The sequence below is a fragment of the Desmodus rotundus genome, chromosome 5 (genome assembly GCF_022682495.2).
Source record: "Desmodus rotundus isolate HL8 chromosome 5, HLdesRot8A.1, whole genome shotgun sequence".
NCBI classification, from domain to species: domain Eukaryota; kingdom Metazoa; phylum Chordata; class Mammalia; order Chiroptera; family Phyllostomidae; genus Desmodus; species Desmodus rotundus.
The window spans coordinates 54,822,569-54,850,375 of NC_071391.1; the positions used below are offsets into that span (position 1 = coordinate 54,822,569).

The 27,807-nt window shown below is 39.1% G+C and overlaps 1 protein-coding gene across 5 annotated transcripts in view; it reads right to left on the bottom strand.

The window, feature by feature from the left end:
* Positions 1 to 285: 285 nt before the first annotated feature.
* PRCP (prolylcarboxypeptidase) overlaps positions 286 to 27,807 on the bottom strand; it is a 78,180-nt gene continuing 50,658 nt past the window's right edge. For all 5 annotated transcript variants that reach the window (XM_053925832.1, XM_053925831.1, XM_053925833.1 and 2 more), the window contains 3 exons: positions 11,930 to 12,094; positions 10,358 to 10,545; positions 286 to 2,344 (listed from right to left, as the gene is read on the bottom strand). In XM_053925832.1, coding sequence (XP_053781807.1) covers positions 2,128 to 2,344; positions 10,358 to 10,545; positions 11,930 to 12,094 — 570 coding nt within the window. In that variant the 3' untranslated portion in view covers positions 286 to 2,127. The remainder of the gene's footprint in view (positions 2,345 to 10,357; positions 10,546 to 11,929; positions 12,095 to 27,807) is intronic.

Below are 27,807 nucleotides of genomic sequence, written 5' to 3' on the forward strand. Positions count from 1 at the left end.
AAATGATGGGGTCGGCGGGGGTCTCCAGGGTGTCTTCACTCTCTAATATGCTAGACTAGACACTGGCTCCTCTGGAAAATCTCTTGACTCTACAGAATCCTTAAGAAAGATCCTCAATTTTCCTTAGTTTTACCCATTGACTCTAAGTAGTTAAAGTGAAAAAACAGAAGATAAAAACCACCTCAATTCTCTTTGTCTCTCCTGGTCTTTCAAAAGCATCATCTATTAGAGAGATGCTTTTATTTGATGTTCTAATTCTTCAGTTTAAAATTAAATTTCAGCATGTCATAATTAGGTTAACTTTAATTAAGGTTCCCATCTGTCAGAAAATGTACATAAAGTAAAACATAAAACCAATTGTAATTGCAGAAAAATAGACATTTTTGGTAATTATTCTCTTCTCAAAAATATAATTCATCAACAGATTTAATATTAAATGAAGTAGCAAAATATTTTAAAGATTTTAAGCACGTAAAAAGGTTTCAAGGAAAATGTCCCCAAATCAATAGTATCCTAAAATAGTAAGACTATCTATCCTCTATTAAGCCCATAAACCCAGCATTATGTACTTTTTACTTGAAAAAGAATATAAAAACTAGAAACTAGTATGGTCTTATCCCTTAAATTCCCACCCCAGTAGACTTTTCTCTGATGTTAAAATGAAAAGTGACCAAATGCTTTGATGGGCAATTCATTACAAGAAGCACCAGAGGCTTCTGAAACCAAAGATTTTTCTGTGCTTCCCAGATGCCAGGGAGAGTAAGGGAAATATTTCAGTCTCTCATCCAGTAATTAACTTTGTATACTTTTAAAAAATAAGTGTTCTAAAAATGATTGAGATCAGAGTAAATTTTTAAAAACAAAAAATGTCCTCAATGAGGGGTGAAAAAAAATATTTTAAGAAAAATTAAAAACAAACAGAGGGAAGAAATCTTTCAACAGAATAGCATCTCTCTCTGTGCCCCTGAAAGGTTTGGATCCAACCCTGTTTGTTATCCTAGAAAAGCTCTTCTGAAGAAAGGTTTCAGTGTAAGAACTGCTTGAAAGAAGCCAACCCTTTGGAAAGAGCAACGGCTCAGTCATTTATTAATGTCAAATATGCTGCCCGCATGAATCAGCTTGCCTTTTGGAAGCCACACACAAAAGGTCTCGTGCACCTGCCTCTTAATGTCCTGACACTTCTGGCTTTAATGGCAGCAGCATCAACCACCAGGAAATAAAATTTTTTTTAAAAAGTTGAACATAACTACAGTCTACTTTTTGAATAGTTGATTCATCAATTTTTAATGGCTTTTTAAGAAAGTATCATCAGTGATCACAGCACATAAAAACCTGCTCTGATGTAAAAGGAAAAGCAAAACAGAGTCATTTTCCCAAACTGACAAAATGTAACCAAATTACCACAAAACTGACCTTAGAAACAAAGAAAAATGGAGCAAAAAGAGGCCAGATTTCTAACTGGCAGTACCACAGTGGCAAATATCCCAGAACTAAGAAAAGCTGCCAAGTAGAAGAGAGAAAATTAAAGGGCTTTCCAAAACCAGCCAAGCCCAGTGCGCACAGCGATCCCAACAGCTGGAGTGAACTGCAGGAGCAGCACCCAGGGACAAGGTCCCACCTTACTCTTTATTTACAGCGCAGTTCCAAGTGGTTCGATCACGTACAAAAGAAATGGCTATTTCCTGGATTGGCATCAGACATCCTTTCTATCAGATGCATTTACAATCATCCTTATCTTCTCCTTTTCATTTTAGGAGGACAAGGGTGGGGAAAGACAAATGGGCCAAAGAGACTTCAGTCTGAAAACCAAGAGAAATCCCTGCTTGCAGACAAACAAAGGAATGGACTCCCCCTCTGTGAAAGCCAGGAACCGTGCTGCAGTTATGAGGGCCCTGATGGGGAGGGAAAGCTGCCACAAAGAGATTCTTCCTGGAAGTGGTCAAAGGCGGCAAGGACCTGGGGTGTGGGATGGCTGCTGTCACCACCGTCACCCTCTTCTGTCTCAGCCTTTGCCCCAGCAAATCCAATGATGAACAAGGGAAAGTAATTTTGTGTAGAAAACCAAAGTGAATGGTAATGTGGGTGGAATGAACATAAAAGAAGAAACTGAAAATGATCAAAAATTGCTCAGCGTGTTTTTCTCAGACTGGCATAGAAATCTCTGATCCACTGCTTCATGTATTTAACTTCCAAAGAGCGGGCTAATAGCAGAGACTTGGGATCAAAGGCATTGTTGGCTCGAAGATCTAGGTGATGGGCGCCTTCCGGGATAGTGATGGCAACCAAGGTGTCTGTGATGTTCTTGGTTACTCCACCTCCTGACCAGGGGTCTAAGTCACCATTGCTAAGTGGGGGAAAGAACAAAAATAGGATTGTTAGATTTTTGTATTTTTTATCCAGATAAGACAAGAGAGACCTATTTTATGTATAACATCTAAAATTACAAGCTTGTAACCTGGAGATTTGATCTGGGGACCTAATCTGTCACATAGGGAGGTTATTCACACCAGTACATTTTTCTGCAAACAAGTACTAGAAACAGGACCAAAGAGTGAAGATGGTACCCCATGAATCAGTCCAGATTGTATCAAAAAATTGGAATTTAGAAACCTAAATTTCAATCCCAGCTTCATCAAAAGCCAGATGACCTTCCTCCTCTGAAAACCAGAAATAAAAAGGCCGACGTCTCAGGGCCGTTGCCTGGGTTACATCAGCGGTACATGTTGTATTCAATAAGCACAAGTGTCAGGCACGTAGCAGTCCCTCAGTAATGCCAGTGTCCTCCTTCCTAGGACCAGCTATCAAAGTAATAAAGAAAAGTCCTCATATTTTAAAATGCTAATTATCTCTTAGCTATTAAAAAAAAACTCTTCATTTTTTCACACAATACTTCCCTTGAAAATAGGGATATAGAACTAAAAAAAACTCCTCTGAATTGGAATCAGAAAATTTGGTCATTACTCAAAGATCCCCATTTTACAGGGGCTTTAAAGTTAAGGAAATGCTGTTAGGTTATTAGTGTTGGCTGGTAGTTCGCATTTCAGAATGAATGCAACGGGATCAGTCATTGAATCAGGCTATTTAGTTTAGCTGAGTAAAAATGCAACATAATCAGAGAGAGCATCCCTAATAATATTTAAGAGCTTTATTGAGATATATTTCACTGCAAAATTCACCCATTTAAAATGAACAATTCAATGGCTTTTATATATTCATAGTTTTGCAACCATTACCATAATTTTAGAACATTTTCATCATCCCCAAAAGAAATCCATTAGTACTGGCAGCCAGTAATCCCAGTTTCCCTCCCTGCAATTCCTCACTCTCAGACCCAGGCAACCACTAATCTAATTTTCCTCTCCTCAGATTTGCCTATTCTGGACATTTCATATAAATGGAATTACACAATAGGTGGTCTTTTGTGACTACAGGCTTCTTTCACTTTGGCATAATGTTTTCCAGGTTTCATCAAAGTTATAGTATGTATCAGCACATTATTCCTTTTTATGGACAAATAATATTCCATTGTATGAATATGACACATTTTATTTATCCAGTCATGAGATGTACATTTATTTGCATTATTTCCACTTTTTTCTACGATGCACACTGCTCCTATGAACATTCATATACAAGTTTTTGCATGGGTGCATGTTTTCATTTTTCTTGGGTATATACCTAAAAATGGAATTTCGGTATACGTGGTAACTTAACCTTGTGAAAAGCTGCCAAGCTGTTTTCCAAAGTGGCTGAGTCATTTTACATTTTCCACTAGGAACACACGAGAGTTCCAATTTCTCTATATCCTTGCCAACACATGTTATCGGTCTTTTTGTTTTTACATTTTTAATTTAAGTATAGTTGGTATATAATATTATATTAGTTATATTAGTTTCAGGTGTACAGTATAGTGATTCAACATTTTTATAATTCTCAATGTGATCACCCCACTAATTGTAGTAATACCTGTCACGATGCAAGCTTATCACATTATTGACTATATTCCCATTCACCTTTTCTACCATCCAAATTACAGCTTATGTGGGTATGAAATGAATCTTATTGTTGCTCTGATTTGCATTTCCCAAATTACTTACAGTATTGAGCATTTTTTCATGGGTTGATTGGATTGTGTATCTTTGAAAAAATGTCTATTCAGATTCCTGCCCAATTTTAAAATGGGTTATCAATGAAATCATCTGATCCATTTTGAGTTAATTTTTTGTATGGTATGATGTATGGATCCAACTTCACTGTTTTGCATGACATATCCAGTTTTGCCAGCATCATTTCTTGAAAAATCTATTCTTTCCCCAATGAACTATCTATATTGGCATTCTTGTCTGAAAATTGACCATTCATATATAAAGGCTGAGTTCTAGACTGTCAACTCTCTTCCACTGATCTATCTCTCTATCTTTATGCCAGTATAACACTATATTGATTATGGCTATATACTTTTTATTTTTTATAGTGAAAGCTTATTTAGAAATCACAGAGGTAGAAGTAATGAGCTGTGGAAGAAATGGGCTTAGGAACAGTTAGCAAAAGAAGGGGCCCTTAAAACTTAGGAGAGAGAAGGGTAAAAGGTAATACACCTGGAGTGTAAGGAGGGGGACTAGAAAGGTGCAGGAATACTTGTTATGTTGGCTTTATAATAAGTTTGAAACCAGGAAGTGTAAGTTCAAAACCAGGAAGTATGAATTCTGCAAATTTCTTCTTCATTTTCAAGACTGTTTTGGCTATTCTGGGTCCATTGCATTTTTACATAAATTTTAAAATGAGCTTGTGAATTTCTTTTTTAAAAAAACAGCTGGGACTCTGGTAGAGATTATGCTGAATCTGTAGATCAGTTTGTGGAGTACTGACATTTTAACAATATTAGTTCTTCCAACTTCTGGCCAAGATGGAGGCATAGGTTGATACGCGTCACTTCCTTGCACAACCAAAAGAAGGACAACAACCAATTTAAAAATAAAAAACAACCAGAACTGCCAGAAAATCGAACTGTATGTAAATCCAACAACTAAGGAGTTAAAGAAGAAACATTCATCCAAACTGGTAGGAGGGGTGCAGACTGGCAGCCGGGGGTGAAGAGAACCCACAGCATGGTGGTAGCTGGCAGACCCACATTCATGTGTGACCTCCAAGTCATGAAAGGCAAGGACCTACACCCAAGCTTACTCTATCCAGCAAAGCTCTCATTTAGAATGGAAGGGCAGATAAAGTGCTTCCAAGATAAGGTCAAGCTGGGGTAGTTCACCATCACCAAACCCTTATTACATGAAATGTTAAATGGACTTCTCTAAGCAAAAGAAGAAAAGTCAAAAATATGAATAGCAAAATGACAAAAAACACAACTATCAACAACCAAACCTAAAAAAACAAAATCGAACTGAGCAAACAACTAGAACAGGAACAGATTCACAGAAATAGAGATCACATGGAGGATTACCAGAGGGGAGGGGGTGGAGGGGGAGTATGGGGGAAAAGTTACAGGGGAAAAAAAGAAAAAAGGAAAAAAAGAAAACTAACGCAATCAATTTAACAAATTAAATGGAAAAATATGCATTTAGGTACTTTAAATATGTGTGCTTGAAATGAAATTTTAAATTCCCACCACAAATTCTCACCTCACTTTTCTATTAAAAAAATAATTAATTGCAATTAATAACATCATTCTTGAAAAAAAAAGACTAATCTCAAAACGTGCTTTTTCGTTTTATTAGAAACAAAAGGGAAAATTCACATGCAAAATACAACTGACTGTTTTCAACTACCAGATATAGAGTATTTTTAATGTAAATTAAAAAGAGGGTTTAGTTTACTCTTAAACTAAAGAGTAAACTTTAGTTTGGATTCTCTTAAGTGAACAAATAGCTTTATTCAAATTTGAAAGGACCAACCTGACTGGAAACTCCATTATTTGCGAAACAAAAAAGCAATCCAACAGCCACAAGGTAAACTGCATTTGATATAAAAGGTCATCTGAATCACTCTACTGACTTAGCAACAGTGTTTGGAGTTGCTGAGACACCTAAGATGCACAGCAGCTTGAATTTCTTGGTCCTAGACCTGTGAAAGCTAAACAACTCACTGGGAAATTTACAAAAAGAAACTACTAATAATGGCTTTCATGAGAAAATCTATTGGGTTGGCCAAAAAGCCCATTTAATTTTTTCCATAAAATAAAAGACACATTTTTCATTTTCACCAATAACTTCATTGATTTGGATATTTTGAGTATGTCAGCTATCTCCCACTATTGGCTTCTAGTGGGTAGAGGCCAGGGATGCTGCTAAACACCTTCCAATGCATAAGACAGCTCCACAGCAAAGAATTATTTGGCCAAAATGTCAATAGTGACAAGAAGCTTCACAAATCACTTTTGACACGTTCTATCAGTACAACACCTTCATATACTGCACAAATCTTTTTTTTGTGTTTCAGTTGCATTTTTACCTTTCTTGAAATTATAAAGCATGATACACCAAAAGTGCATATCTTCTTCCATCTTCAATATTAAAATGGCTGCAAATTCACCAATTTTGATGTTTTTTAAAAATGCATGGTGATATGACAGCTGTCACAATACAATTTAACAAAATTGTTTCAAATAAAGTTCAAGACAACTAAGACCCACTAGAGCCATTGTATGGAAAAAACATAATGAACATTTTGGCCAACCCAATAGATGCCCGGATAAATTTCCCAACAGTGAGCCTCACTTAACTGCTGGCAACAATTAATTTGCCTGAAAAATGACGTTAAACTAATAGCTTTTCAGGAATTGCTTTTCCGAGTTATATTTAAATATCAGAGAATGACCACTGGGGTAAGATAATTTCTTACCAATTGGGGTTGGGGAGAAAAATTAATCCTTCCAACAAAACCATTATGAAATTTTAAAAAATGCTGAAGGTTCTGGAAGTATTGGGTTGGTCAAAAAGTTTGTTTAGTTTGTCTTTAACTTCATTTGTAACAATTTTGTTAGATTGTATTATGACAGCTGTCATAGCACCATGCATTTTACAAAAATCATTATCAAAATGGGTGAATTTTTGCACAGCCATTTTAATGTTGAAGATTGAAGCAACATTTTCAGCATGCTATGTTTTATTATTTCAAGAAAGGTAAAAATGTAACTGAAATGCAGGAAAAGATTTGTGAAGCATATGAAGGTGCTATGACTGATTGAACATGTCAAAAATCTTTTGCAAAGTTTCTTGTCACTATTGACATTTTGGTCCAATTATTCTTTGCTGTGGTGCTGTCATGCATTGGAAGATGTTTGGCAGCACCTCTGGCCTCTACCCACTAGAAGCCAATAGTGGGAGATAGCTGACATACTCAAAATGTCCAAATCGATGAAGTTACTGGTGAAAATGAAAAACGTGTCTTTTATAGAAAATACTAAATGGACTTTTTGGCCAACCCTATATGAATAGTTACTGTTTTTCAATCCTCATTCATTCAACAAATGTTTATTGAGTGCCTACTCTGTGCCAGGCACTGACTGGCTATAGGGCATTCAGCAGTCAACAGACAGAATCTCTGTCCTCATAGTGCTCCCTTCCACAATAGTCTAACCTCGCCCTGAAATGACTGTTGGGTAGTCGTTATTTCTAACTTACAAAACTAGGCAATCTGCCTGAGGCCACGCAGCTTACTCAGTGAGGAAGTAGAACAGCACCCTGGTCTCTCTGACTTCAAAGCCCAAGCTCTTAAGTGGCAAATCTCCAATTACAGACTGAACTTTCCGATAAGAAGAGCAGTCATGCATTTGTGGGAGGCAAGTACAGAGAGAAGCCTGAACATAAAGATATTTTCACATGGCTCCTTGGACATGTTCTCACTCATCAACCGGAAATGTTTTCTAGCTGGTAGCGACTAAGAATACAGAACAGAGACACCTGGGGCTGCTCCTTACTTTGGAAACGTGCTTTCTTCAGAAAAGCAGAATTGTGAATTTTTAAGTAACAAAAAAATTGACATTGGAGTTTTCACTGAGCAACATATAAAAATGGGTTTCTTTTTAAAAACTAGACTTGCCACTGAAGGACAAAGCAGCATCTTCACATCTTTAACCTTTCACGTGCCTCTAAAGCCTTCCTGAGCTTCGTTCCTCATTTTTACCAATACATTTATTGCACATTCATTATGTGCCAGTCACTGTAGCAGGTGCTAAAGGCACAGAGATGATTAAGATAGTCCCTGCCATTAAGAAGTTCACAAACTCATGGGGGTAGACAGAAACACAAACAGATTTCCACACAGAGTGCTGTGATAGTCGCAGGCCCTAGGAACTACGCGGTGCGGAAACCTAACCTCCCTGAGGGAGTCAGGGCGGGTTTCTTGGAGGACTCCTGTGTCTTGAGAAAAAGAAAAAGAGGAAGGAAAAGGACATTCAGGGACAAATAAAGAGTTCCCTGTGGCTTCAATGCAAAGTACAAGACAGAGAGTGTACTTCCATTTATTCATGCAATAAATATTTTTAAGCCTATATATCTGACAGTTTTGGGTTAACTCTTTTAAGCACCACAACAACTTTATGGGGTGCATGGTATTATTACTCTTATTTTTTCAGAAGAGAAAACACAGGATCAAAAAGAACTTAAGTAATTTTATTTAGGTCAACTCATTCCCCCTTGGCACAGCTCTGTTAGAAAGTCCTTTCTCATACCGAACTAAACGTTTTTAACACTGAGCTGCAATTTCTACCTATAGGCTTCAGTTCTATTCCCCAAATTTTCTCACAAAATCTGTCCCCCTCCCAGTGATGATGATGATTATTGTTATTTTGATGGCCTGAGGAAAATAAGAGGTCAGGTGGATAACTAAAATAAATACCTGTAATGGCTGAATCCAATTTAAAAAGGACACTGTATTTAACCAAAACTCACATATTAAAATCTTCACACAAGGATTTAAAGACTGCACATTATAATTCAACTTGAACTTCAGCTTTCTAAGGTAAAAGCAAGGAAGGATGAGCTTAAAATGTCAGCATACTAGGACATTCCATATAAATTCTACATAGAGATTAGCTCCTAAAGAAAAACAAGAAATTGACAAAGTGCTTCCTCCTGTGAGGAACAAGAGACACTAGGCTCGTATTTAAGCTTTTTTCAGTCCTCTTGGTCCTTTCATGTTTCCCTAATCTCAGACACATAATTTGGCACAGTTTCCTTAAAATCCGTAAATAGATTTATTTGTTCAACTGTCACGTTTTTCAAGCTGAGCTGAAGACTACAGTTGTCAAGAATCCTATAGAGAACAAGGAACACAATTTAACGAAATTAAATAAAATGAGTCTCTAAGTTTTCCATTGAAGTGTTCCTACTTTTACTTTGGGTAGGCACCCGACTGGGTGAGAAAACAGCATCAACCCAGGCCGAGAGGCTGCAAAGTGGGCGGTGCTAGGGACCTAAACCCAGACAGCGGTCCTTCTTCAGAACAGCACTTCTCACTCTCCAATGCTGTTGAGCACGCCCCCAAGGCCGGTTTGAACTCTTGTCTATAAGAGCTTGTAAAAGAATGACATTTACTCAATACAATTTAAACAATAGCTGCAGGTTAAGAGCTATGTAAGGGTATCTCTCTACTATTTCCATATACATTTGGGAAATTTTTTGATTAACTAGTTGCTATTCTTAATAGTTGACAACCTGATGTACAAAGCCAAAACATGGAAATACTGAAGTCACAATCAGATACACATAGATTCTACTCAAATAATTCTGTTGTGAACCAAAACCACGTATGTCTCTCTAGGAGCAGTGTGACATAGGAGAACAAACAGGATTTTTATGGTCAAACAAGCCAAGATTGAAATCTGGCTTTATTGGTAACTAAAACAAAGCTAGATGAATTTTGGCTAATGACTGAACACAGTGGCCCTCACTTTCCTTCTCAGTTAAATTAAAACAAATGAAACAACTACTTCACAGGGCTATTGTGAGGATTCAATTTTAGGTAATATATTTAAAGTACCTCATATAGTTCCCAGAATAGAAAAGGTTGGGAACTTCAAAAGTGTTTGTTGAATAACAACTGTAACAAAAGTAAGACAAATTGAGAAAAGATGATGCTTCATTTTGTGCTGGGAGTTTTTAAAAATATTTTAATTCTGTTGCTGTATTGTTTTTAATCCTTTAAGCATGTTAGTAATACAGTATAAAATCATATCTCTTCTCAGCATCCTCTATTTTTCAAGGAATAGGAAAACAGATGCCACTGGGTGTATTCTATGTTGCTTATTTTTCCTGGTCCAACATTTTTCCTGGGTCTATTTTCTCAGCTATTCTACAAGTGTCTCTATCAACCAAAGTTTTTCTTTGGACCAATAAAAGCTCACCTGAAAATGATATTCGTATGGGAACTGATGTTTTTGCCTCCATACATAGTAGTGATCCAGGAGGGCCTTGGTGTCACACCCCACTGTTTAAAACAATCATCTGAAAATTCCTTCAAGTCCCATGAGTGAGGTTCAAACATGTCATCAATCCCGTTTGTACAAAAGGGCATGACCATTTCTGTGCAGGCCTGAGAAAGCAAACCAGCAGAATCTAGTGAAAAATAATGCACAAAGAAGTTGAATAACTTGTCCAAGGTCATACAGCTAGTAAGCAGCAAAGCCAGAGTTGGACATCAGGCAGTCAGGCTTCAGAGCTCCTGCTCGTTAGCTCTGCCCCTTACCACCTCTCAGTGCTCCTGGGAAGGCTTGGTTGAGAAATCACAGAAGTTAGAATTGTACATTCCTTCCTTGTAAACTGCTTTCTTTCACATCTCTTGTCATACTGAATCCTCAAAACAACTCTGGGAGGAAAGTATTCTTATTCTTATTATTCTCATTGTAAAGATAAGAAACAAAGCCGCATAGACAGTCAAGTTAGACTCCCCTTCTTTATGAGGTCTGTCCAGAAGGTATCCAGCCATGTAATATGAAAAGCAGAGACATTTACTGAACAAGATACAAGATACAAGAAACACTGTACATAGGACAATGACACCTCAGTCCTCTCCAAAGTAGTTACCTTGGGACCTCACACAGTTCTCCCAAATGCTGTCAGCTGTCCTGTTGTATTTTCCTGAATCTCACTGATGGTCTGAAATCTCTTCCCTTTCAAAGGTGATTTTAGATTGGGGGAAAAGCCAGAAGTTGCAGGGTGCTACATATGGGCTATACAGGGGTTGAGTCACCTGGGTGATTTGATGTTTCACAAAAAAACTCTGCACGTAACATGATGCATGAGCGGGCACACTATCATGATGAAACTGCCAATCACCAGTTGCCCATAGCTGTGGCCTTTTGAATTATCAATTAGCTTTCACAGAGGAATGTTCAAGCTTAACACAAAAACTGATGCAGATTCATTGCTCTGCTCGCAAAGTTATTTTAAATGCGACAGCCTCACAGTACACATGACACCTCACTCGGTGGCATCTCCCGCCCCCACTGACTAGTACAGTCATCACTGTTCACACATGCGCATTCCAGTCCCCTCTCCTTGGCTGCCAGGTTACATTGACGTCGTTCATGCAAATCGTTCGTTATGTTAACAAGGGCTGGGCTTTTTCTGGACAGACCTCATATGTGTCCATAAAATACTTCCTTTATAAAACTATCAAGATCTATTATACTATTAGGTACACTTCTTTCTCAACAAGCTATATTTGATGGTAAGATCATATCTTATTTATCTTTGTATCTTTGAAGCCTAGAAAGGTGACTGACCAATGTTAAGTTCTCAGAATATATTTGATGATGATTAAATACACGTAAGAATGAATGAAGAAATTTATCCATGAACTCTGAGTGAGGTCAAATTGAGATTCAGATTAAGTGACAAAATCTTGTGGACTCTCTGTTACAACACAACCATACCAGTGAAAACCAAGTACCACTTGGGGAACTATACACACTTACCTGATAGCTCCAACCCAGGGTTCCCAGACTACCAGTTGCTGTCTCCGACATATTCAGGCATCTCGCCTGGCCTGAATAATTGTAATATACATTCAGAGCTTGGAAAATATTCTGTAGCAACTGTGTATCTGATACATGGGGATTTTTCAAATACTGGCATACCACCTGTCGTTTCACAGAGAGAAAGGAGGTAATCAGAAGAGGAATATAAAATTATAGTGTAATAAAACAAAAAAGACATAGGACTTTGATTTGATCATAAAACAATCTTGAGCATTCAACTTGCACTACTTGACAATTTCTCTGTTTTGAGCATAATCCCTTTACAAATAGGTAAACCTTTTAAATCATGCCCCAGACTATAAAACAAAACCAAAGTTAGTTGCATAACATACAAAGTGCCCCCCTACCACTCTAGCTTCATTTCCTGTAGCTTTTGCTGCCCCCTAGCAAAACCGTTTCCAGCCCAGCCCATTGAAGCTCTTTCCCTCATCTTTGCCTTTGCTCACCTGAAATGCCCTTCTCCCACTCTCTCACTCCACTAATGCCTGGCAAACACCAACTCACCTTCCACAGTACTCAGCTCAAGTATCATCTCCCCTATCAGGCCGTCACTGCCTATGCCCTCAAGTGGGGAGAAGTAAATCATTCCCTTCTGTATGCCTCTACTATGCCCTATGCCTATTTCTCTCAGAGGCACTGTAATGCGGTACAGCACTCGTTTGATTCCAGAATGTCCCCCTCACCACTTACTTAATACGTAGGACCAGCTTCCAGCAACACTTTCCTGGAGAAAGGGGAAACTTGGAAAGACGAGAAAAGGCATCATAGAGAAAGTTAAAATGCCTCTCCCCAAATGTATATTTCTATATAATTTTAAATGATATTTTGTGAGGGGGAAAAGGTTTGTTTCCTAGTCAATTTTAGGAAACATATTAGCAAATGTGAACAGTTTTCTTGACTGCAGGATCCTAAGAGCCTTTAACATGTTCAACTACAATGTGACTTTCCAAAAGGAAGACGGAGTATGCATTATTTCCAATAAGTTTTTGGAAAAATTGAGTGTGAGAAAAGTCAGAAATTAAAATGTTCAAATAACTAAATATTCTGTATTTTAAAAAGTAACAGTGAGGCCACACACCAGGGTTTAGAGTGCACATAGAGAAACAGAATTGTGCTAAACTAAGAGCTTCATGAACCTACCAAGCCTAAAATAATTAGAGAATGGTAAGACAAAAAAAATAGCTAATTCCATGGCACTTTTCTCAGAAAATGGCCCTAAGAATGTGCCAATTATAAATACCCAAGAAAATATGGAAATCAAGAATCAATCACATAATTTATTAAATTAACTATTTCCAACAGTTGATCAGCATTGTTTCCTGTATGTGGACACCAACAGTGGATTCAGCTCTTTCAAAACGCAGCACAAAACTACAGAGTAGACACATGGAATGCAGAGAAGAGCATTATGTTCAAGCACAGCATGGGAGATGAGGCAGGGAGACAATGCAAGCTGGGTAGGGGAACAGAGGGTGCTGACTTACAGCAACAAGTAGCCTCAAACTCTGGAAAAGAACAGTAGTTAAGTGAGTGTGACTCACATGTTAACATCAGATCCCCTCTCAGCACTAGAACACTGGGCCTCTGTCAGACAAAGAAAAGGAGATCCCATGACTAGCATCTGAAAATAGCAGTTACTGTTGCTCCTTAAATGACACAAGCATGGGTGGGGACCTGCACTAGTTGACAATACTTGGCTTTTGGCAGCCCCAGTTATACAAAGAGAAAGAAGACGACACTGAGAAACTTTGCCTCTGATGACTGAAGTTCCATGTCCGGATTAAGGGCAGTCCTGGACTCACTCTCCTCTGTGAGGTCAGAGTACCCTTGGAGTACTGGGTCCAGTTCTGAGCACTGCACTTTAAGAAGGACACTGACCAGCATGAGAAAATCCAGGGGGGAGCAATAAGGATAGGGAGTTGAGGAATAGTTGAAGAAACCCTACAATTGGTCATTGGTATCATTCTCAATCTTTCATTATTACAAGTAAGCCTATAATAAATATACTTAAGGCTAAATGTTTACAATAATCCTAACTTGTCTTCTTGAAATAAATTGTTAGAGGAAGTATTGGTTCAAATGAAATAAAAATTTTAAGGTCTTGGCAACATCTCATCAACTTGCCTTATACAGGGCGGGCTGGGTGGAGGGGAGAGAAAGGGGAAAATTTGGCACAACTATAATAGCATGATGATAAAACATTTTAAAAAGTGCCTTAAAGAAAGGAAGTACTCACTTATAATTTTACCAATATCCCAATATATCCAGAAAAATATCACATAAAATTTATTTGCAAAATATTTGCAAATTTACTAAGAAGATTTTGTTATTGTATGTGTTTCAAAAGCTCCCTCCTAACTCAGAGACTCCACATCCAAGCATCATCCTCTAGCATGGAAAACACAATCTCTACATGTCTCTATGTATTTCCTTAATAATTCTGTTAGCAAACAGTAAATAAATCTTTTTTAAAAAAGCTGAAGTCATGCCAACAAAGCCTCAGCACTACTCTCATATTTATTCAAAGGCTAGTAATTCAAAAGGAGATATTCACATACTTCCATTTAAGATCTGTAGGATACACAAAACTTATGTAAATATTACGTTGAACCCTATGAAATTGCCATGTTTTTAAGCCAAATGCAAATATTGGCATATTTAGACCAAACTCATGTAAATACTACAGTTTAAGCCTGATAATTTGCAGACATTACCCACTTTTGAAGGCAAGCACTTAAGTCTGTTGATTATTTACTTGGGGACCATGATCTAACCAGACAACAAGAAAAGAATCCCTGCTAACCACTTCCACCCAAAACACTCAACATGAAGGCAGCCCCTGTACTGTATTTTTCTATTTATTTTATGGACACTAACAGCGTCTTCTAAACAATTTCTACATAAGGCATTGCTTAAGGGCATAAATTCAATGATATGCGGACACCTGAGGCTGAGGCTGCTAGTACAACTATTGAATGTTCCTTGAGGTCAGGTACTTTCCCTACAGTGACACAGGTAGAAACAAAATGACAGTCCCCATTTCACACAGGAAGAAACAAGCTTAGAATTTAAAAACTGTGAATATAGGTTTTGAACCAAGATTTTGGCCATAAAGTCCTGATAAAACAAACAATCTCTCCCCCAGATATATAACAAAAATAGGTAAACATTGATTCAGTGCTTAGTATACACCTGGTCCTATTAAATTCTCATAATGACCCTAATAAGCATTACAATGACTATTATCCCCATTTTTCAGATGAGGAAACTAAAATACACAGTGCTTAAAAGATATGGCCAAAGCCACATAGCCACGAAGTGGAAGAGCTGGGATTCAAATAAGACTCCCTCGGAAGCTTCCATTCCTGAACCAGTAAACTACACATGTTCCACTTTGAAGTTACAGGGTATGAGACAAATAACAACACAAACAGTGCCTAAATATACCTGTAATCTCATGCTCAATGATATTTATTTTTATTTGCCCATTACAGTCAACACTCATAAAAACTAATTTTATATTAGTTTCAGGGTACAGCAGAGTGGTTAGATGTTTACAAACTTAGAAAGTGAATTCCCCTGTAAGTCTAGTACCCACCTGGCACCATACATAGTTATACTATGTTATTGACTATATTTCCTATGCTATATTTACATTCCTATGACTATTATCATGCTTAATTTTTAAATAAATTTCTTTTATTTTTATATAGTCTTTAAATTTTTCTAAGTTTATTTTTTAGGTAAAAAATTAGAAAGGATTCTGCAGTACGATAAAATCATAAAACTTTTTTATCATGGTATGGTAAAAAGAGAAACTGTTAAACATTAATGTGAGACTCAAGAATAGCATGAAATGAACAGACTTAAATCACTTTCTATTTCCCAGAACAAAAGTAAACATTCAGGAAAAACTAAAAAGCAGCATTAGGTGTACATTTTAATAACTGTGGTTCTGGATAAGGAGACAAGATGGCGGCAACATAGGTGGGAGCGGAGTCCACTTCCCCTCAACGCCAGGGAAATACCTAGCTGATCTGAGGAGCAGAGCGAACAGCCAACAGTATTCCAGCATATACGAAGATCAGAGACCAAAGATAGAGGACACTGAAAGATCTGACGGTAAGAAGAGTGCTCAGGGACAATAAGGTCCACGGGACCCAGGACCGCGCGGTACAAGGGCGGCAGAAGCGCCAGCCCTGGCGCGGGGGCTCCTGCAGGAGTCTTGGGAGAGGGCCAGGCTGCGCTGTGAGCAGCCAGGTGCTTGATTAGACCAGGGGGGCTTGAAAAGGAGGAATTTCTCAGGAAGAGAAAGAAAATAGAGACACTCAGGGGCTAATTAGAGAACTCTCGGTAGTAGCCGAGGCCCCTGGCGCCCCTCCCCCTCCACCCCTGGACTGCTACGCTCACCTGAGGTCCGGTCGCGCGCGCGAGCAGATTAGCGAACGGGACCCACACTTGAAACCCCGGAGGGGCGCCCACACCTGAAACCTCCGAGATAATTTGGAGCAGAGACTAGCTGCTCCACCCACAGGCCCAAAACCTCGGAACCCAGTGCCGCGTGATTCAGTCCCAGGGCGGCCCCGCCCGCCCGAGAGACTCAAGCCCCGGGCGGCTGGATCGGGCCCCCAAGCACAGAGCTTGTGGCTAAGCGGGCTGCGCGCGCTCACCAAGCACAGGGCCGGCTGGGTGCCTGTTTTCCAAATACAAAGCTGCTGGCGAGTGTCCTAACCCCAAGGCGGCTGAATCCGCCACCTGCGCGCCAGCGTTCCAAGCCCTGGCGGCTCGATTGGTCCGCCGGCTGCGCGCTCAGGGCACAAAATAACGTCACAGACCCAAAGCGGCTGGATTCCCCTGCTGCGCGCGCACGCGTCACAAGCCAAAGCGGCTGGATTGGCTGATCAACGGACTGATTGACTGCCAGGGACCACACCTACAAAACAGCGAAGAGTGTGACCCAGGAAGAGAGAAAAGTGAAACCAATCCTTCCAACCACCCCCTCCCGTTGCACAGACAGGACTCCAGCAGAAATAACCTGACCGGTTTAAAGCCAACAGAAGATTTTTTTTTTTTTTTATCCTTTTTCTTTTTTTTCCTTTCCCCCTGAATTCCTTCTTCCTCTCTCTTTTTTTCTTTTTTTTCATTCCTTCTTCCTCCCATCCTTTACCATTTTTATGTCTTCTTCCTGCCTTCTTTTATCTATTTCTATGTTTTAATTTTTGCTAAAATTCCTTCTTATCTTGCCTCCGATCTTTCTTTATTCCTTCTTCCCTCCTTCCTTCCTTTCCTCCTTTCCTATTTCCTTTTTCCCTCCTTCCCATCTTTGTTTTGGTTTGTTTTGTGTGTGTGTGTGGTTTTTTTTTTTTTTTCTTTTCTTTTGCCCCCCCTTTCTCTTTTTCCCACAGGTGAGACAACAAAACCTGGAGTGCTGAAAAGACTAGAGTTAGACCGTGTTAAACACATAAACGTCAGCTCAAGACCAGTGAGCACAGGAGAGTAAGGAGACAGCACCACCGAATCCCATTGGCATTCTACCATAGAAGTTCATATCATAAATCCAGGGAGTCAGAACAAAGCAATTTAAGACGCAGAGGCCAACAAGAAGAGCCTCACAAACAATGGGAAGACAAAGAAACAATTCCCAAATGAAAGGAAAGGAGGAAGCCTCAGAAAGAATACTAACCGAAAAAGAGGCAAGTCAACTATCAGATACTGAGTTCAAAGCAATGGTCATCAGGAAACTCACTGAGCTCTCTGAGCTCAAAGAGAACTACCAGAAACTACAAGGAAACTACAATGAACTCACTGCAAACTATATCAACATGAAAAAGGAAATAGAAAATATCAACAAGAGCCAAGAGGAAATGAAGAATACAATTTCTGAATTGAAGAACACAGTAGAAGGAATTAAAAGCAGACTTGACGAAGCAGAGGATCGGATCAGCGAGCTGGAGGACAAAGTAGAAAAAAACACCCAGAAGGAGCAAGAAAAGGAAAAGAGGCTCAGAAAGAATGAAGAGGCAATAAGGGAAATGCAGGACAACATGAAACGTAACAATATCCGTATAATAGGAATACCAGAAGGAGAAGAAGAAGAGCAAGGGATAGAAAACCTGTTTGAAAAAGTAATGATGGAAAATTTCCCTAATCTGAGAAGAGAAAAAGTCACCCAAATCCAGGAATCACAGAGAGTCCCAAACAAGAGGAACCCAAAGAGACCCACTGCAAGACACATCATAATTAAAATGGCAAATTTCCAAGACAAAGAGAGGATCTTAAAGGCAGCAAGGGAGAAAAAGGAAGTAACATACAAGGGAGCCCCAATAAGGTTAGCAACTGACTTCTCAATAGAAACGCTCCAAGCCAGAAGAGAATGGCAAAAAATATTCCAAGTACTGAGAACCAGAGGCCTGCAACCAAGACTACTTTACCCAGCAAGGCTCTCAATCAAGATAGAAGACCAAATAAAGAGTTTCCCAGACAAAAGAAGTCTAAAAGAATACAGCTCCACCAAACCAGCTCTGCAAGAGATGCTAAAGGGACTGCTTTAAGGAAAGGAAGGAAAAGAGAAAGACAGAGGAACACAGGTAGGAAATAATGGCAATGAATAACTACCTATCGATAATAACCTTAAACGTAAATGGATTAAATGCTCCAATCAAAAGACATAGAACAGCTGAATGGATAAGAAAACATGACCCACACATATGCTGCCTACAAGAAACCCATCTCAGGACAAAAGACTTACACAGACTGAAAGTGAAGGGCTGGAAACAAATCTTCCAAGCAAATGGACAGGAAAAAAAAGCAGGGGTAGCAATACTCATATCTGACAAAATAGACTTCCAAAGAAGGGCCATAAAGAGAGACCCAGAAGGTCACTTCATAATACTCAAAGGAAGAATCCACCAAGAAGACATAAACATTGTAAATATATATGCACCCAACATAGGAGCACCCAAATACATAAAGAAAATCTTGGAGGATTTCAAGAAAGATATTGACAGCAACACAATTATAGTAGGGGATTTTAACACCCCACTATCAAAAATGGACAGGTCTTCCAAACAAAAGATCAACAAAGATATTGTGTCACTTAACAATACCTTAGAGGAAATGGACTTAACTGATATATACAGAGCTTTTCATCCCAAAGAAGCAAAATACACGTTCTTTTCAAGTGTCCATGGAACTTTTTCAAAGATAGACCACATGATAGGACACAAAGCAAGCCTCAACAAATTCAAGAAAATTGAAATCATATCAAGCATCTTCTCTGACCACAAGGGTCTGAAACTAGAAACCAACCCCAAGGGTAAAAACCCAAAACACTCAAAAGCATGGAGACTGAATAGCATGCTATTAAACAATGAATGGGTCAAGAATGAGATTAGGGAAGAAATCAAAAACTTCCTGGAAACAAATGAAAACGAACTCACAACAACCCAAAACCTATGGGACACAGCAAAGGCAGTCCTGAGAGGGAAGTTCATAGCAATACAGGCCTACCTTAAGAAGTTAGAAACAGTTCACACAAACAACCTAACCCTACGCCTACAAGAACTGGAGGAACAACAACAAAGACAGCCCAGAGCAAGCAGAAGGAAGGAAATAACCAAGATCAGAGCAGAACTAAATGACATAGAGACTAAAAGCACAATTGTAAGGATCAATGAATCCAGGAGCTGGTTCTTTGAAAAGATAAACAAAATCGACAAGCCTTTAAGTAGGCTCATCAAGAAAAAAAGAGAGAGGATCCAAATAAACAGAATTAGAAATGAAAGTGGAGAGATTACAACTGATACCACAGAAATACAAAGGATCGTAAGAAATTACTATGAAGACCTGTATGCTAAGAAATTTGAAAACCTAGATGAAATGGACACATTTCTAGAAAAATATAATCTTCCAAAACTGAATGAAGAAGAAGCAGAAAACCTGAACAGACCAATATCAGCAAAGGAAATTGAAGAAGTCATCAAGAAAATCCCATCACACAAAAGCCCTGGACCAGATGGTTTCACAGGAGATTTCTACAAAGCATTTAAGGAAGAACTAACCCCTATCCTTCACAGACTATTCGAAAAAATCCAAACTGATGGAAGACTCCCAAACTCTTTTTATGAAGCCAACATCATCCTAATCCCAAAACCAGATAAAGACACAACGAAGAAAGAAAACTTCAGGCCAATATCGCTGATGAACATAGACGCTAAAATTCTCAACAAAATATTAGCAAACCGCATCCAGCAATATATTAAAAAGATCATCCACCATGACCAAGTGGGATTCATCCCAGGGATGCAAGGATGGTACAATATTCGCAAATCAATAAACATAATACATCACATCAACAACAGCAAAGACAAAAATCACATGATCATATCAATAGATGCGGAAAAAGCATTTGATAAGATACAGCACCCATTTCTGATAAAAACACTCAGCAAAGTGGGAATAAAGGGAGCAGTCCTCAACATAATTAAGGCCATATATGAGAGACCTACAGCCAACATCACACTCAATGGACAAAAACTTAGAGCTTTCCCACTAAGATCAGGAACTAGACAAGGATGCCCTCTCTCACCACTCCTATTCAACATAGTATTGGAAGTCCTAGCCACAGCAATCAGACAAGAAAAAGCAATAAAAGGCATCCAAATTGGAAAGGAGGAAATGAAACTGTCACTGTTTGCAGACGACATGATAGTGTACATGGAAAACCCTATAGACTCCACTCAAAAACTACTCGACCTAATAAATGAATTTGGCAAAACAGCTGGATACAGAGTCAATACCCAGAAATCAAAGGCATTCCTGTACACCAGCAACGAAACTGCAGAAACAGAAATCAGGAAAAAAATCCCATTCGATATAGCAACAAGAAAAATAAAGTACCTAGGAATAAACCTAACCAAGGAGGTAAAAGACCTGTACTCAGAAAACTACACAACACTGAAGAAAGAAATTAAGGAAGATACAAACAAATGGAAGCATGTACCATGTTCATGGATTGGAAGAATCAACATTATCAAAATGGCCATACTACCCAAAGCAATTTATAGATTCAATGCAATCCCTATTAGAGTACCCATGACATATTTCACAGATATAGAACAAACATTGCAGAAATTCATATGGAACCATAAACGACCTCGAATAGCTGCAGCAATTTTGAGAAAGAAAAACAAAGCAGGAGGGATCACAATACCTGATATCAAACTGTATTACAAGGCCACTGTAATCAAAACAGCCTGGTACTGGCATAAAAACAGGCACATAGACCAATGGAACAGAATAGAGAGCCCAGAAATAAACTCAAGTCTATACGATCAATTAATATTTGACAAAGGAGGCAGGAGCATAAAATGGAGCAAAAACAGCCTCTTCAACAGATGGTGTTGGGAGATCTGGACAGCTACGTGCAAAAAAATGAAACTCGATCACCAACTTACGCCATACACGAAAATAAACTCAAGATGGATAAAAGACTTAAATATAAGCCGTAACACCATAAAAGTCCTTGAGGAAAACATTGGCAGGAAAATCTCAGACATTCCACGCAGCAACATCCTCACAGACACATCCCCTAAAGCAAGGGACATAAAGGAAAGAATAAACAAATGGGACCTCATCAGAATAAAAAGCTTCTGCATGGCTAAAGAAAACAGCACCAAATTACAAAGAGTACCAACAGTATGGGAAAACATATTTGCCAACGATACCTCAGACAAGGGCCTGATCTCCAAAATATATAAAGAACTCACTCGACTCCACTCCAGGAAGACAAACAACCCAATTAAAAAATGGGCAAAGGACTTGAACAGACACTTCTCCAAGGAAGACATACAGAGGGCCCAGAGACATATGAAAAGATGCTCAGCATCACTAGCCATCAGAGAGATGCAAATTAAAACCACAATGAGGTATCATCTCACACCAGTCAGAATGGCCAACATAAACAAATCCACAAACAAATGTTGGAGAGGATGTGGAGAAAAGGGAACCCTTGTGCACTGTTGGTGGGAATGCAGACTGGTGAGGCCACTGTGGAAAACAATATGGAATTTCCTCAGAAAACTAAAAATGGAACTGCCCTTTGACCCAGTAATTCCGCTGCTGGGATTATACCCTAAGAACACTGAAACACCAATCCAAAAGAATCTGTGCACCCCAATGTTCATAGCAGCACAATTTACAATAGCCAAGTACTGGAAGCAACCGAAGTGCCCATCAGCAAACGAGTGGATCCAAAAACTATGGTATATTTACACAATGGAATTCTACGCAGCAGAGAGAAAGAAGGAGCTTATACCCTTTGCAACAGCATGGATGAAACTGGAGAGCATTATGCTAAGTGAAATAAGCCAGGAAGTGAGGGACAAGTACCATATGATCTCACCTTTAACTGGAACATAAGCAATAGAAGAAAAAAGCAAACAAAATATAACCAGAGACATTGAAGTTAAGAACAATCTAACAATAGCCAGGGCGGGGGTGGGGGGTGGGGGCGGGGATAGTGGGAAGAGGGTATTACAGGAACTACTATAAAGGACACATGGACAAAACCAAGGGGGAGGGTGGAGAGGGGGGAGGGAGGTGGGTTCACCTGGGGTGGGGTAGAGGGATGGGGAGAAAAGGCATACAACTGTAATTGCATAACAATAAAAAAATAAATAAATAAATAAAATAAAATTAAAAAAAAAAAATAAATAACTGTGGTTCTTAAGAGTACAGAAATACTGCAACTCCGGCCAAGATGGAGGCATAGGCATGTACACTTTGCCTCCTCACACAAACAAAAGAAGGACAACAACAAATTTAAAAACAAAATACAACCAGAACTGCCGAAAATCTAACTGTATGGAAGTCCAACAACCAAGGAGTTAAAGACAAAACATTCATCCAGACCAGTAGAAGGGGTCGAGATGGGCAGTTGGGGTGGAGAAGACATGGGGCAAGACAGTGACTAGAGGACAGGGGTGGGCAGTCCCACATTTGTGTGCAGATAAACTGGGTGGAACAACAGGGGAGGGAGACAGACTGCGCAACCTAGGGTCCCAGCGCGGGGAAATAAAGCCTCAAAACCTCTGACTGAAAGAACCTGTGGGGGTTGCAGTGGTGGGACAAACTCCCAGCCTCACAGGAGAGTTCATTGGAGAATCCCACAGAGTCCTAGAACATATACAAACCCATCCACCTGGGAATCAGCACCAGAGGGACCAATTTGTTTGTGGGTAGCCAGGGAAAGTGACTGAAAGACAGCCAAGAGTCAGGCAAGCAGCATTGTTTCCTCTCAGACCCCTCCCCCATACACAGTACCACATCACAGCTACACGGGTTGCCCATCCCTGGTGAGTACCTAAGGCTCTGCCCCTCAGTAGCTAACAGGCACGCCAAGGCAAAAAAAATGGCCCAAATGAAAGAACAGATCAAAGCTCCAGGAAAAAAATACAACTAAGTAATGCAGAGATAGCCAACCTATCAGATACAGAGTTCAAAACACTGGTAATCAGGATGCTCACAGAAATGGTGGAGTATGGTTGCAAAATAGAGGAAAAAGTGAAGGCTATGAAAAGTGAAATAAAGGAAAATGCACAGGGAACCAACAGTGATGGGAAGGAAACTGGGACACAAATCAATGTCTTGGAGCAGAAGGAAGAAAGAAACATTCAACCAGAACAAAATGAAGAAACAAGAATTCAAAAAAATGAGGACAGGCTTAGGAACCTCCAGGACAACTTTAAACCTACCAACATCCAAATCATACGGGTACCAGAAGGAGAAGGGGAAGAACAAAAAATTGAAAACTTATTTCAACAAATAATGAAGGAGAACTTCCCCAATCTGGCGAAGAAAATAGACTTCCAGGAAGTCTAGCAAGCTCAGAGAGTCCCAAAGAAGTTGGACCCAAGGAAGAACACACCAAGGCACATCAAAATTACATTACCCAAGATTAAAGATAAGAAGAGAATCTTAGAAGTGGCAAGAGAAAGGAGACAGTTACCTACAAAGGAGTGCCCATAAGAGTATCAGCCGATTTCTCAAAAGAAACCTTGCAGGCAAGGTTTTCTTTCTTTTCTTGCAGGCAAGAAAGGACTAGAAAGAAGTATTCAAAGTCATGAAAGGCAAGGACCTACATCCAAGCTTACTCTATCCAGCAAAGCTATCATTTAGAAAGGAAGGGCAGATAAAGTGCTTCCCAGATAAGGTCAATTTAAAGAAGTTCATCATCACCAAGCCCTTATTATATGAAATGTTAAAGGGATTTATCTAAGAAAAAGAAGATAAAAAATATGAACAGTAAAAATGACAGCAAACTCACAGTTATTAACGACCACACCTAAAACAAAAACAAAAGCAAACTAAGCAAACAACTAGAACAGTAACAGAACCACAGAAATGGAGATCACATGAAGGGTTATCAATAGGGGAGTGAGAGGGGGAAAAGGTACAGAGAATAAGTAGCATAAATGGTAGGTAGAAGATAGACAGGGGGAGGGTAAGAATAGTGTAGGAAATGTAGAAGCCAAAGAACTTATATGTACAACCCATGGACATGAATTAAGGGCGGGAATGCGTGTGGGACAGCGGGTACAGGGCGGAGGGGAATAAAGAGGGAAAATAGGACAACTGTAATAGCATAATAAATAAAATAGATTTTAAAAATAAAACAAATACTGCAGATAATAGAACATTCTAAGCTTAGCACCAAACTAAACTAATCAGCTCTGCACCAAATATTTCGGTTCTGCCCCTTGAACACCAGAGAAAGGGAACATAACAATTTGCTTAAAAGCTTTAAGTGTCCCTATCTATAAGGATAAGCATTTGAATAAGAGAAAGAAAAATGGGACTACAACATTTTTTAAAAGATGAAGGAAAGAACAGAGGTTTAAAAGAAAGACCATGGGCAAAGGACCTGAACAGACTCTTCTCCAAGGAAGACCTAAAGAGGATCTATAAGCATATGAAAGGATGCTCAACATCACTAGCCATTAGAGAGATGCAAATTAAAACCACAATGAGATAGCACTTCACACCAGTGAGAATGGCCAACATAAACAAATCAACAAACAGCAAGTGCTGGAGAGGTTGTAGAGTAAAGGGAACTCCTAGTACACTGTTGCTGGGAATGCAGAGTAGTGCAGCCACTGTGGAAAACATTATGGAATTTCCTCAAAAAACTAAAAATGGAACTGCCTTTTTACCCAGCAATCCCACTGCTGGGATTATACCTTAAGAATCCTGAAACACCAATTCAAAAGAACCTATGCACCCCAATGTTCATAGTAGCATTATTTACAATAACCAAGCACTAGAAACAGTTTAAGTGCCCATCAGTAAATGAGTAGATCAAAAAACTAGTACATTTACATAATGGAATACCACACAGCAGAAAGAAAGAAGGAACTACTACCTTTCATGACAGCATGGAAGGAACTAGAGAGCATCATGCTAAGTAAAATAAACCAGGAGGTGAAAAAACGAATACCATATGATCTCACCTATAAGAGGAACCTAGTGAACAACACAAACAAATGACCAAAAGGGAATGAGAGGCATGGAAACAAGGAACAGACTGACAGCAACTATAGGGCATGGGGGAGAGGGGAAAGGTCTAGTTAAGGAACAGGTATAAATGATCCATGGCCATGGACAACAGGGTGGGGACTGACAGTGAGAGTGGGGCAGGAGGGTGGGGGGTGGCCAGGGAAGAGCAATGGAGGGGAACTTGGGACAACTGTTATAAAACAACAATTTTTAAAAAGTACTTAGAAAGAAAAATACCATATGATTACACTCATATGAGTAATCAAATGAACAAACTGAACTAACAAGGAAACTGGGGACACACCCATAGATGGAGAGCAGGATGTCAGGTAGTTGGGGGGAGGTCAGTGGAGGGAGGGTTTAAGGAAAATAGACTCATGGACATGGACAACAGTGTGGTGATTGCTGAGGGGAGGGCGGTTTAAGGGGACTAAATAGTAATGTAAAAAAATACAGTTAAGAATGAATTAAAAAAAACAAAACAAAACAAAACAAAAATCCCCAATCTCCTCTCAGTATGGTTCATCCACATTAGAGAAAGGATTAAGCAGATACATTCAGCTTTTCTAACAGATTTTCATTCTCTGAGGCTTCAATACCCCTCTCACACTCACTCAGATAATCACAATAGTTTTGACATTAAAAGCTCCCTTTTCATAGAATGCACCGTTTAACTGCTTAAACCACCCAGAGAGGTCGCATACATTACCAAACCAAGACAAACGGAAGGGATTTTCCACTTTATATCTCACTATTTCACAACATCTATCTGCATCATCAGAAGGCTAAGCTAAAAGATTGGGTGAGTTATCAGCTAAAAAAAAAAAGATTCCAAAATAAATAAATTCTGCAATATCCTTTAAGACTGCTCTTTAAACTGAGAAGAGACCCGGTAATTTTATGCTAACAGAGCAGTCCACTGACAGAGGCATTTCCTATTTCCCTTTTCTCCTCTTCAGCGTGTTCTATCAGCCAAGTCCATGACTACTTCTGCATGAATATTGCAGCTGCTGTTAACACTAAACAAAGCAAATGGAGTCTCAGGGTGCAAAGTCCAAAGACAAATTAAAGAGAATGATAACTGAGTTGACACAAAAAATGGCATTCAGTCACTGCCCCTGGATCCTTCAGAACATTACAAGGTCCAGACAGAACTGGAAATAAACTGCTTTTTACCATAACCCAACTGTTGTTTATTATCTCACCATCCTAAGCCGGAGTGGGATATAAAACTCAAACTCATAGACACAGACAACAATATGGCAGTTACCAGAGGGAAGGGTGGGTGGTTGTAAAGGGTAAAGAAGGCCAAGTATATGGTGATGGAAGATGATTTGACTTTAGGTGGTGGTCACACAATGCAATACCCCATTCACTTTGAGTGATGATTTAAGAGAGACAAAAATGGAATATTTACTTACATTTAAGACTCAACAGAAAAAATATCTTAAAAGGAACATTAAAGAAATGGGGAAAAAACCAAAGTTAGACTGTTCACTGTTTCGAATCATAAACAAATGAATACTAAAAAGCTATATTCTTCTAGCTTTTTTTTCTAAATCAGGGTTGGCAAACTACAGCCCCAGGCCAAATCCAGCCCCCTGCCTGTTTTATAACTAAGTATTATTGGAACACAGTCATCCTCATTCATTTATATATTGTTTATGGCTACTTTCTGCTACATTCTTAACTATACCTGCAGACTTCAATATCTGTGACACAAACCACATGGCCTACAAAGCCTAAAATATTTATTATTTAGTCCTTTATAGATAAAGTTTGCCAAACCCTGTTCTAAAAAACAAGAGAATTCCCCATGTTTTTACCATCTGACAATTCATTTGTTCTCAGGTGGGCAAAGATGCAGATGTAATTCTCACTTTGTACACAGGACAGAATTAAATCTGATAGCTGTCACACTGTGGCCAGCAATCCACCGAAACCTTTAGACAAGTCTTGTCCTACCCCAGTGCAATGTGGTAGATCGTAGGCTCAGAACAACGGTAGGCTTGAGTTCCAATCCCACATCCACACCTCTTTGTTGAGCTTAAATTTCCTCTCCCTAAAACTGGGATTATACCTCTATTCTCACAGTGTTTTTGTGGCGATTAAATGAGATAGTGTCTATGAAAGTGCTTTGTAAATAGTAAAATAATATACAAGGATAATGAATTATTAGCACATAGACATATATAAAGACAAATTGGTTCAGATTTAGTTTTTCTCACTATTTTGATTCAGGTTTTCTTACCATGAGAGAG